The sequence below is a fragment of the Hippocampus comes genome, unplaced genomic scaffold (genome assembly GCF_001891065.2).
Source record: "Hippocampus comes isolate QL1 unplaced genomic scaffold, H_comes_QL1_v1.1 scaffold248, whole genome shotgun sequence".
NCBI classification, from domain to species: domain Eukaryota; kingdom Metazoa; phylum Chordata; class Actinopteri; order Syngnathiformes; family Syngnathidae; genus Hippocampus; species Hippocampus comes.
The window spans coordinates 946,803-966,829 of NW_017806277.1; the positions used below are offsets into that span (position 1 = coordinate 946,803).

At 43.2% G+C, this 20,027-nt stretch overlaps 1 protein-coding gene across 4 annotated transcripts in view; it reads left to right on the forward strand.

The window, feature by feature from the left end:
• The window catches only part of igsf9bb (immunoglobulin superfamily, member 9Bb), a 77,637-nt gene extending 57,610 nt beyond the window's left edge, over positions 1-20,027 (forward strand). For 2 of the 4 annotated variants that reach the window (XM_019857765.1, XM_019857767.1), the window contains exons 17-20: positions 423-468; positions 6,235-7,872; positions 15,685-15,812; positions 18,155-20,027. In XM_019857765.1, coding sequence (XP_019713324.1) covers positions 423-468; positions 6,235-7,872; positions 15,685-15,812; positions 18,155-18,369 — 2,027 coding nt within the window. In that variant the 3' untranslated portion in view covers positions 18,370-20,027. The other 2 variants (XM_019857769.1, XM_019857768.1) reach the window with 2 other exon arrangements.

A 20,027-nucleotide genomic window follows, 5' to 3' on the forward strand; every position in this document is an offset into this window, starting at 1 on the left:
TATATATACACACATTTTTTTTTTCCCGGAATTTTCAGAAAAGTCAACTTTCATCTCTGATAAATGTAAATATACTGGGTTGATTGATTTAAGATCATATCCCTTTTGCTGCGAAGGTTTGTGAGCGTCTATGATGGTAGTGAATGTTGATTTTTCTTCTGGGTCTGTTCAAGGTCACAAACATTCGCAAAATGTTTTAATGGTTGCAAAAAGGTTTTCTCGTCGCCAAGAAATTTTGAATATGTTCACTTAAAACCTTTGCCGCTTAGTGTGATACAGATTTTAGATACATTTTTACATCTTAAAGAGAGACCAGCATCAAAAGGAGTGTGCTTTCTTCCATGATTTCTTCTTCAGTGATTGATTTGTTAAAAGTCATGACATATGAACCAGTAAAATTTGCCAAATTTGTTTTCTTTCAGATCCGCCTCTTTCCATTACCCACTTAAGAAAAAGTATGGCCACGCCGTAAGTACACAGAACTCTATTGAAACAATAATTGTTGACTACCCTAATCTTACCATAATTTTAAAACTTGTTTTAATTGTACAAACACGGTATGTTTTTTTTTTTTTTTCAACTGTCAGGCCCATCAGAGTAGAACGCAAAGCGAAACATTGATCATTGTAGCAGAGGTTCCCAAGACAAATCACAGTCATCCTACATCTCCTTTTACCACCCATAAAACCTAAATCTGGATATTTAAAGTGAATTGCAATCAGAGCATACAGGGATGATTAAAAAAAAAAAAAAGATCACTCTCTTTACTTCCAAGTGGGAATCAATGTGAAATAAAGTGGTATTAAGTAACTATGAATATAAATCTGATCGCCTTCCACTAGGATTTGAATAGTGAGACTGAAAACTCTGGAGGCGGCCCGGTGGTCGACTGGTTAGCGCGTTGACCTCACAATGCAGAGGTCATGGGTTCGATCCCGGCTCTGGCCTCCCTGTGTGGAGTTTGCAAGTTCTGTGTGGGTTTTCTCGGGTTTCCTCCCACATTCCAAAAACGTGCATGACAGGCTGATTCAACACTCCAAATTGTCCCGAGGTGTGAGCGTGGATGGTTGTTCATCTGTGTGTGCCCTGCGATTGGCTGCTAACCGGTTCATAGTGTCCCCGCCTACTGCCTGAGGACAGCTGGGATCGGCTCCAGCACCCCCCGCGACCCTTGTGAGGATAAAGCGGATTGGAAAATGGATGGACTGAAAACTCTGGATTGGACACAGAACTTGGAAAACAGCATCCAGGGCTCGACTAGGGCATGAAATCAACCCCGCTTGAAGTTTTTGGCTTGGACGTGCCCTTTAGCAGAGCACAATGAATCAGTAATTTATTTGTCGCCCATATGAAGTTATTTTACTATTATTGCAAACCCAAAAGGTTTGCAATAATAGGGAGAGATTATTTCAATTAATGATGTGGGAAATTCAAAATTGACCATCATATTAAAAAAAGACATCACAAAATGTAACAAATACGAGTATTTTGAACAACCTGGAAAAACTGCAACAAACACGACAATATGGGACTATCCCACCAACGTTTGGAGCGCTTCTATCTCAGTTCATTGAGTTCTAGCCATTCAGTTCCATTCAGTACCTTAAGGTTACATTTTTTGAAAAAATAAACATACCACCTCCCAAGATAACCAAAAAGAATGGGCTAAACTGGCTTCAGTCATGCTTTTAACTGAATTAAATGATGACAGCACACTTAAAATGCATGGACAAGCTGAGGCACTCTAATATAGAGGAGTTTATTGCCCATGCGTTTCGCCTCAAAGAGTCTTCATCAGGACTTATGAGGCATCACAGGAGTGCAGCACATTTAAATTAAAAAGCAGTCATGTCACAGTATCACGTGATCGATGCCATCCTGAGGGGAAAAAAATGCATGCATTGCACATTACACTACATACACAAACAGATGACCGGAGAAAAGATCCAATGAACAAGTCAAGTCAAGTCAGTTTTATTGTCAAATATGTGCAACATACAGCACAGATGAAATTACTTTCCTCTCTCAACCACAGTGCAAACAAAAACTTGTGATTATTGCGGGTTAAACAATGAAACGAACCACACTGGACAAAAAATAAAAAAATACACAGCTTCATCAAACAGTGTGGAATGTCATCAGTGATACATTTTTTGAAGAGCAATGGCTATCAGATGCCATAGTGCAGGTAGATTTTATTGAAATAATATATTGAAATGTCAGTTATGGACAGACCAAGTAAAATATGAAACATCTGCTGTGTATAATGTTATTTTGGGGAAAACAGCAGCATATAAACACAAAATATGGCACAGAACTTTTTTAGAGCCATGGTCATTGAAGTTATTCCATAGCAAACATTTACAACTTCTCCGCAGGGAGACCTTTTGGATTGGCCATCTAAAGGTCATGACCCACCTGGGTCTTAGTGAGGAGGTTGACGTCTCCCTTTATCACTACGAATGGGTTCTGCAGCGTAATTTCAGATTTACCAGAGTCCACTCTGCATTTAGTGCCTTGTTTTTCATGCTTCCTTCATGGTGGAAATTTTTGGTCAAAGCTGAGGGCAGTGACGTGACAGACTGTATTTTGAGTTTATATGCTGCTGTCCCCCCCGCCCCAAAAAAAAAATTCTAGCAACATATTTTTTATCGTTTTTAACGGCAGCACTGTCATCCTCCCTGTTTTTCTAATAACAATTTCATGTTAAAAAACAAACGAACAAAGCCATAACGTTTTGTGCATTTTTATTAGTGGAAAATGTTCAGTCAATCATTATTTTAGATGTGTGTCAAAAATTATAACCAATACAACCTTTTGGCAATGATGTGGGTAAACCCGGGAGGGGAAAATAGCAGCAGGTATTGAAAGAAACATTTTGATAGCTTTAAAGAAAGCAATGAACTCGAGGAACATGACCAAAAGGAGAGAAGAGGCAACCCATCTGTTAGCAAGAAGAATAGCTAGGTCAGAAAGGCTGGAATTTACAGAAACAGGCGTAAAATTTCTGGGATTAAAAACAGAAAAATTATGAACTGTTGGACTGCAAATTAACTCAGAGGTCTCCAGAAACATTTGGATGGAGATGGGGGAGATGCCACCAAAATGATGATTTAAAAAAAAAAACAACAACAACGGCGTACATGAGGGACAAGAAATGTAATATTTTAGACTGGCCAAGATAAGCGACTTGAACTTTAGCTGGCTTACTGAAGTAAGTCATCCCCAAATAGAAACAATAATTGAAAGGTCAGACAATGAAAAAGCACATTTAAGAAATTAATGCAAACTTTTTGTTACTAACATCAATAGGTCACTGGCAGTGGCCATAATATTGTATATATTGTTCAGGATAACTCAATATTAAGTTGTCTGCTTTTTTCGAGCTAAGCATCTGATCCAGATGTAAACACCTGGGAATAAAACCTGCAGAGTTGATATGTCTAATATTCGTCTTTTGAGAAACCAAATGTTTTTAGTTTACAGTCAAAAGATAGAAATTGACATCACTGTTCCAGTACTTTTGGAGGGGTAGTGTTGTTTTTTTATTTGTTTTTTTTTTGTCACATATTAAACATCCACGGTAATTTATACGTGATGGACCAACAATTACTTTCTCGTTTGCTCTTATCCTCAAGTTCCAGTTACCCTAATATTAGAGGACCTTTGTTACTCTCCATTCTCTGTGATTTGACATTTCTTCATCCCATCTAGCATTTCCTAACTCCTGTATATACCAGTACCAGGCTGCTGTATTTTCCAAGCACTCCTTGTCACCCTTATACCGCCTTACTCTCTGATCTCCCCCAATTTTACAGGAGTCCAATTAGCCTCATTCCCAGTATTGAGCATTATTGGGAGGGGCTGGCTGCAAGTCGGTACAAACCCAAATTTTCCAGTGCCGAGTGAGTGCCAAACAGTCCAGTCACCCTTAAAAATTGCACTCTGTTCACCCTGGCACCTTTGTTTGATTCCCAGTCCAAGTATTTGACCCAGCTGCATGTTCTGAGTCGAATACACCCACAAGGCAACAACAATACTGTTTGTGGTTTTTCCTCAGTTAAACATAGAGGATATTTATTCTTGATGAAAATATCTTGCACTGCAACTTTCATTTTGTCTGTTTATCTAGAGTCAAGTGGAAAAAAAAAGTACACAGTTGTTTTATGTTTCAAGAAATCATCCCAAATCATCTTGTTCTAATAATGTCTTAAAGTCATACTCATGGAATTGGGGAAACAAATGACAAAGTGACAAAGTGCAGCCATGGTAGAGTCCAGCTCTCACTGGAAATGAATTTAACTTATTGCCAGCAATCCGGACCAAACACTGACACAAGTCATACATAGCCTGAATCGCCTCAGGAGACTGATATTGATACTCATACACTGGTTAGGCGAACTCCCACAGACTGTTGACTCTGCTGAGGGCGTAAACGGTTCTACTGTTCTACGACCAGGACTAAAACCTCACTGCTCCGCTCGAATCTGATATTCAACTTCCTGATGGACCCTATTCTCCAGCACCCCTGATTAGACCTTACCAGGGAGGATGAGAAGTGAGATCCTCCTCTAGTTGGAATACACCCTCCAGTTCCTCTTCTTAAAAAGGTGCACCACCATTCCGGTGGGCCAATCTGGAGGCACCTGTCCCCAAAGTCCACGAAATGTTGTAGAGGTGTGTCAACCAGGACAACCCCACAACATCCAGAGCCTTGAGGAACTCCGGGCTGATCTCATCCACCCCTGGGGCTTTGCCATCGAGGAGCCTTTTAAGCACATCGGTGACTTTAACCACAGAGATAGGAGAACCCACCTCAGAGTCCCCAGAATCTGCTTCCTCTAAGGAAGGCATGTCGGTGGAATTGAGGGGGTCTTCAAAGTATTCTCCCCACAAACTCACAACGTCCTGAGTTGAGGTCTTGACTATACTCAATATTAATGGTGCACTCCTTCACCCTCCAGAATTTCCTTGAAGCCCTCCAGAAGTCATTTTCCATGGCCTCACCGAATTCCTCCTATTCCTGAGTTTTTACCTCGGTGACTGCCAAAGCCGTTTTCTACTTGGTCAGCCGATTGCTGTCAGCGGCCTTCAGAGTCCGGGAGGCCAAAGTAGCCCAATAGGCCTACTTCTTATGCTTGACGGATGGTATTTCATGCTACTGTCTAAAGTGAAACCAGCGCAAGAAACACAGAGACTTAATGTCAGGGAAGTAGATGAAAACAGTGGAGCTAAACAAAAAAAAAGTTTGCTCGTGGAAATTGTCCGGTAACTTCCTCACATTGGCCGGTGATCAAAAAGTTAATTTAACACCCAACATATTGTCACCTTCGAATATTTTTAGAAAAAATTATTCCATCATATATTCCCTTGATTTATCAAATAATCTGATATGATTTATTTCATATTAAAGTGCATCAAACTTTTTGAAGCTGATTCAGTTTCAACTTGTTTGCATCAGTCAGACATGGTTCAGAGGAGTTTCTTTCAATTTGGCAAATCTGCTCAAAAATAAAACTGATTTTCTCAGGCTGCCGACAATTAGGTTCATTACAAGAAACAATTTTCTTGAGCGTATGGCGAGCTGTTACACTTCATACAGTTGTGGTGGGGTAGCTAGATTCTCGTTACAAACACAGCATTGTAAAAAATGACAATTATCATACTTTATTTAGTTGTATACTTTTACAACAGAACATTTAAGTGCACACAAGAATGGTTATGTAAGAAAGTCAATCATTATAAAGTGGAAATATGACATTCAACACAATCACGATATATCGAAACATAATTTCTTTCAGATAGTTAACATTTTTCAATGATTGGAATCATGCATTTATTTATTTATTTTTAACATCTTGGACAGTAACAACAGTCTTGGTCTCCGATAATGAATTTGAGAAAAGGGTATTTCCTTGTATTAATGCTCACAAACAAATTTGTTGTTGTCATTTTTATGCATGAATTGTATATCCGTGAGCGATTCTGTTCTTTGTGTACCCTTCAGGAATCCGTCACAGAAAAGAAAAAAAAAAAAAAAAAGATACCGTAACTCTGACAAGAAGTAAATGAGCAAATATCTGACAGACTTCCCATATAAACTATGTTCCTCTTGAACTTGGTTTTACCAGTGGGCCAATTGTGTATTTTTAGGGGGCTGGTTCTAAATTTTCCAGCCGAATTTGACAGATGACAGCACTACATTTTCACATGTATTATATTCTTCTTCTTCAGACAATCTTCAGGAAAGGCGAGTCCAGAAAGCATTCGCTCAAAGACATCCCTATCAGAATCATCTGAGGATAGCCATGACCAACTTGGGAAGAAACCACCCTCAAGTCCAGGAAAGAAGGAGGAGTTGTCTCTGTATAAGAAGACCAAAAGAGCAATAACAAGCAAGAGATACACCATCTCTAAGCAAGAGACTGAAGCAACAACACCTATTGAACTCATCAGTCGCGGTCCAGATGGGCGCTTTGTCATCGATCCCACTGATGCAGAGTTTTCTGTCAAGCCTCGCCGAATTGAGGGTTTTCCTTTCGTGGAAGAATCGGATCTCTATCCTGAATTTCGGCAGTCGGATGAAGAGAATGACGATCTTAGGCCTCTTCCACCGGTTATGGCCCCCCTTCGGCCTCACCAGATTTCACCCATCTCCAGTCATGAATCCTACCTCCAGCCTCCAGCCTATAGCCCCCGTTTCCAGAAGCCCTTTGAAGGTATGACTATCATGGAGAGCAGTCGACTCCAGGCCACGGGGCAGATTCGAGGCTCTCTCCATCACAGGGCTTTCTATGGCTACTTGGGCTCGCATGGGGATCATGATCCTCCTCCTCCTTTTTACATGACCGATACTAGTCCGCTGAGCTCTGTCATGTCCTCCCCTCCATACGTGACTGAAAGTCCCTTTGGTTATCCCATGATTCCAGAAGAAATGGGGGAGGGTGATTTCACACAATATGCTGTCTCTGGCTTCCCTTATCCTCTGACACTAGGTTCTTCCTCCCATTCACCAGAATTTTGGCGGGGAATGGATTTTACATTTTCAACCGTGGAGGGGCCCCAATTCATTTTTCCACCTCACCACTCTTTGCATCTGCGCCATGATTCTCCCTATCCACCCCCACCACCTGCTCTTCCCCTTAGTGCTTTCCAGACCTCCTCCCTCCCAATGCCCACCTATCCATCTGTATTACCACTCGAAGCACCACAGAGCTACTCGAGCAAGTCTCCCAGCAAAGCCAGGCCTCATGGCTCTCCAGCCAGGCATTTAGCTATGCAAGAGGCTCAAATAGGGCAGCTAAGACGTACAAGCCACGGTATGGGTGTTCCAGTTATGCCTTACACTGATCCAATGGCCCATATCAGACCTAGCACCCTCAGTAGCCTGGATACCCGATGGTTTGAATCGACCCCCCATTTCAGTCCAAGACAGGCTCGTAGGATGGATTCTGGTGTGCATCAAGTGGTTCTCCAGCCTTCTCGACTTTCCCCTCTCACCCAAAGTCCCTTTAGTTCTCATGAGGGATCCCCTGAGATTGTTGTACGTCCCCGGCCACGTCCAAACGTTATTCACACTCCCATACCCCCAGAGATGTCTGAGATTACCCTCCTACCTCCATCCACAGTCACCTTCTCAAGGAGATCTTCCCCTTCTTCCTCACCTGCACTAGGCCAGGGTAGCAGAAGGTCCAGCCCTAGCTATCGTTCCCACATGGCCTTTGCTTCATCTGCAACCAGCTATCCAGCTTCCCAGTCCCCATCGCCACCCATGGAAAGCAGGAACATATTTGGGCAGGTGCCATCGCACAGGCGGACCGAGGAGGAGATCCTTCCATCCGAGCCTTCTCCATCCCAGTTGTCAGCTTCAGGGTAGGTGCATCAGCCATGTAGGTAGGGATTGAGTCATCCGCCCAACCCATAAGCTTTTAATGTGACCTCACTTAAATATTTTGCTTCCTAATGTAGCGTGCAACAGTTGAAATTTGAATTTGAAAACAACAAAAAATCCTCTTAGAACAGTACCTACCTATTCTACATACATCATGTACATAGAAAGCTGTACATACAATGTATGTATATTATATATGTCGCTCACCAACTCTAAAACTTCTTTCTATTAATGCTGCCTTGGTATTCTATCAAAATATTTTGTCACAGCAGTATTAAGGAGCAGTCAAAATGCTCAATCCATTGAATCTTTAAGTGAACGTAATTTAAAACAATCAACTATACTCTGTATTGCTCCACAATTTACGTCTGACCTTAATGAACTTCAATCTATCATTGATGACAAGCGATATTTTTTTTATTTCTAGTGGAGTGATTTTTTTAGTTTTTATTTTTTTGCCACACTCCCATTAAATTCTGTTGATCGTCAGACATCAGCTCAGGGTCCTTGTCTCCATTTAGATCATACATTATCTTGCTTCCACCGAACAGGAGGAATTCCCTAATATTCATCAAATTGAATCCCCAGATAAATATCCATTGTTATGTCTAGATCCAAGCGTTTGAGGATGCCTGTGTCATGCAGAGGGATGCTTTACGAAGAGTTCATCTTGGCAGGCCCTGCGGCCCATCCTCGGCCTGAGTAACCTGTTTTCATTACCAATACTCCCCCTCCACCTTTTCAGATCCTTTCCCAATCTAACTGTCCCTTCTGTTTCTGTAACCCTTTTCTCAATGATCCCTTTAATTGCCTCACGACAACCTCATTCCCAAGGGCAGGTTGTTGGGCCAAGTGTGTCACAGGGCCTGTCCGCTTCTCATGTTCCGCAATGTTTTCATCATTATGAATTAGGGACAGTATGGTAAGTTGATTTTAATAGCTCCTGGAGTCTTACGTGCTTTGTTTTTGATTGATCTCAGCTATCTGGGCAGCGTTGTTGTGACCAAGTCCTCTACACTGCAATAGGTAAGGGTTGGATCCATGTCTGAAAGGGGAGGGGTTAGCAGGTGGGGCTTTTTGATCACCTCGTCCTTTAAAGGGGAATACAAGAGATGAGTCTTTGCTCAATTTTTGCTTCCCTCAGTCAACTGTAGCTCATTTCAGTGATTTTTTTTTCTTCTGTTTTCGCAACTTAAGCATTGGTATTCATACTCGGTGCTACAGTCGGAACATTGAATATCAAGACAAATGTATCACCAAAATATTTATATGGTCCGGTGGTTTAATAAGAATAAGAAAACCTTTATTTGTCTCACAATGGAGAAATTCGCAATCTCCAGCAGCAAAATTGGAAGGAAGAAGTTGAAAAAGAAAACATGAAATATTTGCATGCACAAAATAAATGTTTAAAAAAAATGAACTGTACACAGTACAGAATGCAATATAAAATATAAAATAAATGATATAAGCATATTTGCAACTGCATATATGCTGCAAAAGGTGGCTGTGCTATTTACAATGGGTGAATGGGAGGTGAGTCCAGGCTTTCACATGTGTTAATTCAGCAGCCTGACAGCAGTCGGCAGCAACGAGTGGCGGTAACTCTCCCTCTTGCAGTGCTGGTGCAACAGTCTCTGGCTGAAGGAGCTGCCCAGTGCTGTCAGGGTGGCCAGAAGGGCGTGGGAGGGTCTGTCCATCATAGCTGTTAGCTTAGCTAGCATCCTCCTGTTGCCCACCTCTTCCAGAGTGTCCAGGAAGCAGCCCAGGACAGAACTGGCCCTCCTGACCAATCGGTCCAGTGTCTCTCTGTCCCGGGCTGAGATGCTGCCTGACCAGCAGACTATGCCATTATGGATGGCTGAAGCCACCACAGAGTCATAGAAGGTCTTAAGGAGTGACCGCTGAACCCCAAAAGACCTCAGTTTCCCGAGTAGGAAGAGCCAGCTCTGTCCCTTTCTGATCAGGGCGTCCGTGTTGGGAGATTAGTCTAGTTTATTGTTGAGAAGAACACCCAGGTACTTGGAGGAGGTCACCCTCTCGATGTCCGTACCCTGGATGTTCATCGGTGCAGGTGAGGACTGTTTGCTGCAGAAATCCTGAACCAACTCCTTAGTTTTCCCGGGGTTGATCTGGAGGTGATTCTGCAGGCACCAGTCCACGAAGTCCTCCGTCAGTCCCCTGTACTCCCGATCGTCTCTTTCTGTAATGAGGCCTACGATCGTGGAGTCGTCAGAGAACTTCTGAAGGTGGCAGGTTGGAGTGATGTAGCTGAAGTCCGAGGTGTAAAGGGTGAACAGGAATGGAGCCAGGACAGTCCCCTGCGGCGCCCCAGTGCTGCAGAGAAGCCTGTCCGACTCACAGCTCTGTGCCCTCACGTACTGCAGCTGGTTTGTGAGCTAATCTGTAATCCATGATATGAGGTGGCGGTCCACTCCAGCGTGCTGCAGTTTGTCCCCAGTAGGTTGGGCTGGATAGTGTTGAAGGCACTGGACAACTGATATCATTACCTGGAAGTGTAAAAATACTATCAGGAGTGTCAAACTATTTCAATGACACATCCGATGAACAGAATAAAGAACGACTTGATTATCCCTTGACTGACATTGCCTTCGCATCCTGGGAAAAACATTTAGGCATCAGGGTACCATAACTGACTGAGACTCATCCATCCATCTTCTACTGTTTATCCAGAGTCGGGTCGCGGGGGCAACATCTTTAGCAGTGAAGCCCAGACGTGTCCAGGGTCGTCCCCAAGGCCTCTAGCCGGTAGGACAGGCCCGGAACACTTCACCAGGGAGGCGTCCAGGAGGCATCCTAATCAGATGGCCGAGCCACTTTATCTGGCTCCTCTCGACGTGAAGGAGAAAGCAGCTCGACTTTGAGCCCCTCCCGGATGACCGAGCTTCTCACCTTATCCCTAAGGGAGAGCCCGGACACCCTGCAGAGAAAACCCATCTCGGTCGTGACCTCATTCTTTCGGTCACGACTCATAGCTCGTGACCATAGGTGAGGGTTGGAACGTAGATCGACGAGTGAATTGAGAGCTTCACCTTTTGGCTCAGCTCCTTCTTTACCACGACAGACCGATACAAAGTACGCATCACAGCAGACACTGCACCGATCTGCCTGTCGATCTCCCGCTCCTTTCTGACCTCGCTCGTGAATAAGACCTAGAGATACTTCAACTCCTCCACTTGGGGCAAGATCTCCTCCCCGACCCGGAGAAGGCACTCCACCCTTTTCCGACTGAGGACCATTGTTTCAGATTTGGAGGTGCTGATTTTCATCCCAACCGCTTCTCACTCTGCTGCGAAACCCTCCAGTGAGAGTTGGAGAGCCCTGCTTGAAGAAGCCAACAGTACCACGTCATCTGCAAAAAGCAGAGATGCAATACTGAGGCTACCAAGCCCCTCAGTGCCTCGGCTGCGCCTAGAAGTTCTGCGGATAAAAATTATGAACAGAATCGGTGACAAAGGGCAGCCTTGGCAGAGTCCCATTCTCACTGGAAATGATTCAGTCTTACTGCCGGCAATGTGAACCAAACTCTGACATCAGTGGTATAGGGACCGAATAGCCTGGATCAGGGGATTCGGTACCCCATACTCCCGGAGCACCCCCCACAGAACTCCCTAAGGGACATGGTCGAACGCCTTCTCCAAGTCCACAAAGCACATGTAGACTGGTTGGGCGAGGTCCCACGTGCCCTCGAAGACCCTGCTAAGGGTGTAGAGCTGGTCCAATGTTCCACGGCCGGGACCAAAACCACACTGCTCCTCCTGAATCTTAGGCTCAACTTCCCGATGGACCTTCCTCTCCAGCACCCCTCAATAGACTTTATGAGGGAGGCTGAGGAGTGTGATCCCTCTGTAGTCGGAACACACCCTCCAGTCCATCTTTTTAAAAAGAGGGAGGGACCACCACCCCGGTCTGCCAATCCAGAGGCACTTTCCCCGATGACCACACGATGTTGCAGAAGCGTGTCAACCAGGCCAGCCCCACAACATCCAGAGCCTTGAGGAACTCCGGGCTGATCTCATCCACCCTTGGGGCTTTGCCACCAAGGAGCTTTTTAACCACAGAGATAGGAGAGCCCACCTCAGAGTCCCCAGAATCTGCTTCCTCTAAGGAAGGCGTGTTGGTGGAGTTGAGGAGGTCTTCGAAGTACTGTGCCCACCGACTCACAACGTCCCGAGTTGAGGTCAGCAGCGCCCCATCCCCACTATACAGTGTTAATGGTGCACTGCTTCCTCCTCCTGAGACGTTGGATGGTGGACCAGAATTTCCTCGAAGCCGTCTGGAAATTGGCTTCCATGGCCTCACTGAACTCTTCGCACGCCTGAGTTTTTGCCTTGGCGACCGCTGAAGCTGCATCAGGCTGGCCGCCTCAACGATAGAGTCACGGAACATGGGCCGCTCGGACTCAATGCCCTCCCATAGGTGGTGAGCCCATGGGAAGTGGGACCCAAGTTGCCTTTTCGGGCTAAGCCCAGTGAGGCCCCATGGGTGTAGGCCTGTCCACCAGGCGCTCGCCAACAAGCCCCACCTCCAGGCCTGGCTCCAGAGGGGGGCTCCAGTGACCCGCGTCTGGGCAAGGGAAACTCAAGTCCATATATTAAACTCATTATAATGGATCTTTTGAGCCGTGCTTCGTCTGGTCCCTCACCTAGGACCTGTTTGCCATGGGTGACCCTGCCAGGGGCATAAAGCCCCAGACAACTTAGCCCCTAGGATCATTTGGACACACAAACCCCTACACCACGGTAAGGTGACGGCTCACGGAGGGGTGACTGAGACTGCTCCTGCTTAAATCATGTCAGGTCCGAAACAGACCGAATAATGTTTAGGATCCCAGAAACATAGACACTGTACAAAACTCTGTGACATAACTATTTATTTACAAGAACAAAAGCGTGCCGACAAAGTATACACAGAAATCACAGGTCACAACAAGAAACAGGAAAAACAATACATTAATAAATGGTGCTTGCAAAAGGCAATAAAATAGTCATAAGAAAATAGACCGAGAATACCAAATGAAATGACAAGAGTCCTATTCACACGAACAAACAAAAGCAAGGTAAAATGACGATACAAAGACTAAACTTACAAAAACCTGAAACTAAGGGAACAACGACTATGATGAGAGAAAGAGGTCTAGAAAACAATCACTTGAGCAAGAGCAGCAACAGGGTCAAAATAATCCAACAAACTGCAGGCAGTTTGTCAGTCCTTAAATATACATGACTGATAATAATAAGCAGCACGTGTGCACACTGAAGGAATCGCAAAAACATGATCATGAAAAATCACTTTACTGAATAAACAAAAACAGTAATAATGCAGCGTTATTTCTAAATATCAAGCACTTTACAGTGGCCCATCTCTTTTCACAGGTAATATGTTCCAAGTCCGCAATTGGTGAATTTCTTCAAAGTAGAAGTTGACTTTTTTTTAACACACGTCTATTAAGACCTCCCCACCCACACACATACACAGTTACCACCGTTGTAAACACTTGTTACACTGAATAAATTTAACTTTTTGAAATACAAATTGTAGAACAGGTGTGTCAAACTCATTTTTGTCGCGGGCCACTATGGAGTGACGGCTTCCCTTGGAGAGCCGGTCTGACAGTGACACTAAATGTTTAATTGTCACATCGGTCTCATTATTTGTACACAACAAATGATTGATGGATTACGCTCAGTCAAGTAAACTGTAATAGCTTGTTCAAGTGTGTGTGAACAGCGGAACAAAATTATTGCAAAATCTGAAGATAATTTATTGCACGTGATGATTTGACATTTTGGTACACATTTTAACAAGGTTCATGAAAGTTGGCAGCCATGATTTGCTTTGGCGGGCCACATTAAATGACATGGCGGGCCCGATCTCACCCCCGGGCCTTGAGTTTGACACCTACGTTGTCCAGTAAATACCCAGCTCCTGATCATAGGCAACGAGCTGTGTAATGTTCATGGTGGTGGTTTCCCTTCCAAAAAAATGACATTTTTAATTGGTCCCATGTAAAGGGAATGGGATTCCAAATAGCTGCTAAATGCCCAAAATAGCAAGGTAAAACATACACGATATACATGAAGTTGTGCTCACAAATCCACAATCGAGTGAATCCGCAATAACTGAACTGCAGAATAGCGACGAAACGCAATATCTCCATTGCTACTTTTTCAAAATAAAATTTGCTTCCCTAGTGGTTATTGCAAGGTCACGTGTCACCTTTTTCCACCAATTACTTATGTGTGCTTTTTTTGTATGATTCCAAATAAAAATATTTTTAATCCAGTACATGTGTTGTAACATTCAGCTGTGTTACCACTTGGAGCCACAATTCACAGTGGGCAGATTTATGATCTTTAACGAGCGTCCATTTAAGATTGACAGTTTTGGGAACTCAAGCTCTCGTCATTGAAAAGCATCCATTTATCCATCCATCCGTTTTCTTCCACTTCGCCGGGGTCAGGTGGCGGGGTCAGGAGCTTTACCGGGAATCCAACACTTCCCTTTCCCCAGCCACTTCGTCCATCTCTTCCTGGGGGATCCTAAGGCATTCCCAATAGGGAAATACAGTCTCTCCATCGTGTCCTGGGTGGTCCCCGGGGCCTCCTGCAAGTGGGACGCGCCTGGCACATCTCACCAGGGAGGCGCCCAGGAGGGATTCCAATGAAAAAGCAAACTGATCAACAAGTACATTACAAATATAACGCTTTTCACATTTTGTATTTTTGATAATCCCATTTGCGTACACTGCCTTAAAACTTGTAAAGCATCTGTATGGAGAATCAAAGCTTTGGAATGTATTCCCCTTTAAAGTTCTGTTCCATGTGCAAACTGCCATGCATGCCATTGCTAAATCCTCCTCCGTTTCCAAAAAAACCCCAACAACAAACAATTCTATTGATTAATTCTTGTTACATTTCTTGTCCTAGTGCTTCGCTTTTCTTTGGCTTATTTTTCATGATGTGACTGTTCCCGCGTAGTCATTTCCCCTCCAGCCATCTCTCCCCCTGTCAGCATGGTGAAGCCCATTGTAGACAGTTTCCATGTCTATGAATACATATCGACAATGCTTTGTTGCTCAGCTGTGGTTTTCCTTCCTGTTCTAATGATCCTCGGTTTCTCTCTGCAGCCAGTGTGGAAAGATGCCCATCTCCCCCCCTCCCTGTAAATGCTAATTGTTTTCTGTGCTTCAAGACGTAGAAATAGGCTGCCGGTGTGTGATTGGCAGAAATTTCTGGGCTACCAAGACATAAGTGCCTTCACAAAGAGAGAGCGAGCGATACATTTTGATACAAGCAACAGCCGTTGACAAGCTACATCAAAGGAGCATTTGCATCTATTTTTTTTCAGAGGAGGAAATATTCACGTAAAAGGCATAGACATTCAGTTTGTGATTGCAGTGCTCATCAAATGTCAGATTCATTTAAATGTTACATTTATCACTTAGCGTATATGCCCTAAAATGAAAAATATCAGTTTTATATGGAGATTTCATTGGATCAAATCATCAAAATATGTATTGATCGAATGAGTCCCATTTTTATTCCCAACAATGTTTAAGGTTGTTAAAAATTTCTCAAATAATGTAGTGCATGGAATCAAAAAAATGTTTTGGAAGACAGCACCTTGAAGTGTCCCATGTTGATCCTTGAACATTGTGTTCCACCTCTTGCATGGATCAAGCAGGACTGACTTAGAGTTAGTGTCCAATTATATTTCCTTGAAAATATTTGGCATGGAGTTACCCCTTTTTCCTCTTTGTTCTCCTTATTTAGAAAACGTCGAGGTGCACCGAGTGTTCGTTCGGGGTCTGAGAGGATTGATGCTCTGAGATACCAACGTATTAGAAAGGCTAAGAAGATGACAATGAATAACAATAATTCCAAGACTAGGAGGAAAGCAGGTATGTTGGCAACATATTTTGAACATGATTTGTTACCCTTCAAAATCAAGGGCATACAGTGGGCCTTCAGAGGATAAAATGTGACGCTGAAATGTTAATTTACAGAAAACTGGAGAACTGGCAAATTACAAACAAAGAGTGAGGAAAACACGGCAGAAACAAAAAAAAAAACGCTTGCAAAAGGCAAGGTAAAAATTACACCCAGAAATACTAGAAACGAAAGACCAAGAGAATTCAATCACGCAAAAACAAAACTGAGATGGAATCATCACAAAACTGAAAATACGAAGCGAGATCAATACGGACGAGAGCAAACTATGAGCATGGACAAGAGGTCTAGGAAAACAACACTTGAGGCATAACAAGCGAGCAATGTGAATAATCTGACGAAGCACAGCTGTAGTCAGAGTCCTTTTATATCCCAGCGATTGTAACAGGTGGTCCGCTGGAGGGAACACCCTCCACTCTAGCCGGAACTGAAACAAAAAATAAAACACAGGCCAAACCATGACAGAATGCAGGTACGAGACTGGCCTGCCGGCAGTCCAGAACTATCTCTTCGTCTTTCTGGCAAAAATAGTTCAACTGAGAATGTGGAGTCTTCTGAACGTCGCCTGTAATATTGCGATCATAAACCCTTTCATGCGCCCTGTAACCTGACAACATGATAAACTGTCCACTGTAGTAACCGCTGTCCCTGAAAGGGTTAAAGACCAAAGAACCAAGGAAAAGGTCCCTCAGAACTTTTCATGATAAACTTGGGAATATAAAAGAAACAGTACCGTGGTGACTTCAGCTGCAGGAAAATGCTGTCATGCAAATTTGAACATTTTCTTCCCTACTATGAGGCCTTTGTTCAAGTTGACGAAACCCTTGTTGGAGCCTGCCATTTTATTCCCTTGAATGTTGGCAATGATCTTGGTCACAAACCTGGATTAATCTTCCAAGGTTAATAAAGCAAATCCAATTTTGGGGGGTTAGATAAAACATATGAATTGCTGTCTTCCTGCAAACCTACCCTTAATATCGTTTATTGACCATGTCCTTTACAATTGACATCATCATGGCGTGCACAACCATTGAAAAGGACAAACGATAAGCTCCCTGTTAACTTGCAACAAATTTACAAAATGAGAGAGACGAGAAGAGAGCCTACCGATAAGACACTCCACTTGACGAGGCCTACCGATAAGACACTCTACTTGACGAGGCATGCGCATTTCCAGTGATAAAAATCATATCAAAAGGTCACACAATCTTAAATGAATCATGTATTGCTATGGTGTGGTGTATATTACTCTAACATAAGTATACAGTGGTACCTCTACTTACGAACGTCTCTTCATACGAAATTTTCAAGGGACGAAACGCCTCAACAGGAAAGTATTGCCTCTTGTTACGAAAGTAATTTCAAGATACGAAAGGTAAAACTACAATTTGGCCTGCTACTCGCAGCTCCGAGTTTACTGAACGCAACATACTTATAGCTGTTCTGCCATTGGCTATTACCTAGCATCTTCCTGACATCCCATTGGCTAAAAGGGACCTCTACTGTATGAGTCTATGTGTGTAGACAGATAGATCTGTGTCTATGCAGTGTCCTCGTCACTCGCTCCTTAGGTCATGAGGCCGTTCCGATAGAATTACGTAAATGTGAATCACCCCGAAAAAGTGTTCGCCAGTCAGGCGATCGCTCACTATGCTGATGTTTGCCTTGGACATTTTCGAAGGATTGTTAAAAGCTGACAAAAGCAAACGTCCTTGGATCAGTTCTTTCCAAAAAGGCAGGGAAAAACCCCTTCTGAGAGAGAACATGAACTAAAGAGGGCAAAAAAAATGATGAGGACGCAGTCAAAAGTTAAATAACCATCATTTTTATTCTTTTTTCTTTGTTTTTTACATTATGCACAACTCTCATTTATTGTGCAATAATCTAATTGTAACATGTATGCTTTAGAAAACCTGTTTATTTTGGGGGGGACAGATTAGGGCATTTACATGGAAAATGCGTCTCTACTTACAACATTCTCTAGTTAAGAAATTTCTTCCAGAACCAATTAATTTCATAAATAGAGGTACCACTGTGTTATGAATGCCTCATATATAGGACTATGCTGCATGTATTATATGTATTGTAGGGGTACATTAAGCGTGAATATCTATGTGGGTATATGCGGGTGTATATGACCTGTACATACACAACTGTACAGCGTCATGTGAGTATAAGATGACAAAAAACAAACACCGTAACAGCGAACGCAACCGAACTGTATGAGCTTGGAAAACAGTTTCTCACATCAGACGTTGTGGCTGTAAACCATTGAATATGTTTCCTCTTCCAGGTGTGTCCACCTCTCAGACCCGGCAGGCCCACATCACTCAGGTACTTCAGCCCGAAGAAGCGCTCTACCTCCACAGGAAAAAGAAACGGCTTGTCCTCCATGATCCCTACACTCGCTTCTCTGCTCTGCTGTACCGCCGGCCCCTTCGAGAGGACCAGAAGGCTATTTTGGCTTGTATGGACAACGTAGAACTAGACCATGCCACCTTCCTCTGAAAAAATCCACACAAATGAAGGTCAAAATAGATTGTATGGCGACACATTTTAAAACAATAATTGCTTGGATTATCTGCTGAGATGGGGAGAACTGCATTTTAGTATTTCGATGTGGTGCACCCTGTTCAACCAGTGGGCAATTCAACCATTTATGATGAGTTTTCTACATTTTCTTATGACGATGAATGAAGATCAAACACTTCAATATTCATTTCAATCTCGGCGACAATCCATCCAAAATCCGTATTTATAAATGTTGGCCTCTGGAATGAATGCGCTAATCGCCATGTTTCCTTGGATGGTCCCATTTAGTATTCTCGTCAATGTGTTTACGTTTTCAGCAAATCAAATCAGAATGATACCTGCCGTAGTTTGACAACGATTTTCTCCAGTGCAAAAAGTTATTTGAAATCCGAGTTTTCCCTTATATCGTGTTAGCTAATTGAAATGCATGTCAGGCTTGCATTTCTTTCAGTTTTACACCCTCGTCTCCATTTCTTCTACTGTAGGTAGTACAGAGGGCTCAAAATCCTACTCAGAATAAATTAGCTAGCCAAAACCAATAGAGCTGAGGAAAAAAGTAACTCTATCCAGGATTTTGTGCCATAGTACTGGATTTGCCAACATAGAAAATTTAACTGAGATGAATGTATGTTTGGTTGCCTGCCTCATGCATCCGTCCATTTACTTTTATCTGGGAGCTGGAGCCTATTCAAGCTGAGCTGATCTTAGGGCAAAAGGCAGACTAGGCCTAGGACTGGTCGCCAGTCAATCACAGGACACGTATAAAGACTGACAACCGTTGACACTCACATTTACACCGCCACCTAGGGGGAACGGACCCCACGCTGCCTGCGCTGAAGTAAGGCAAGTGAACCACGACACCATCAGTGACCTGCTGCTTGCTTCCCTTCACTTCAAATCCAAACGTCATTTCTACTGAGCCGTTTTGCTTCACAGTATGAATGTAATGTTCCATTTTGTTCGACTTTGTAAGCAGTCTCATGATGTAAGTGAAAGAATAACCACCTATGATGAAATAGGATTGGCAGTTAGAGGCAGCTACATTTTTCAGCGACACTTTTTCGTCCCTGTTTTTTCTCGACATATTCATTTCATTTTGGAAGTTGTTGAGACGCTAAAATCTGCTCTTCGACAGACCAGGGAGTGAACACTATTGGGATAAAACAAAGAACAGGAGTTGTCATAACATCACGGGCTTAGATTACTCAGTTTCACGTTACTGAGGTACAGTTGGAATGACTTGAGGATGACCGTATTTTCTGCACTATAAGGTGCTGACGGATTATAAATTGCACCTTCAATGAATGGCCATTTGAGTTCATATGCAAGTCAAGGCTGGTGAGCGAATAATTTCATAATTTCATCATGATTTAATCATTTGAATAAAGTGAGAGATGGATGGATAGACAGACAGACAGACAGACAATTAGGGCTGCACAATGTATCATCATCGCGATAATGGCACGTGTAATATGCGTATTGCAAAGACGTGCAATAAGTTTCATATGGAATTGTATGCGTTTGTCTGGAGTTGACCAGTCGGATGCAACCTTAAATGGACATCACCACCAGGTGAACCGTATCTAGAATCATTACAAACACTAGATGATTTTATATATATATATATATATATA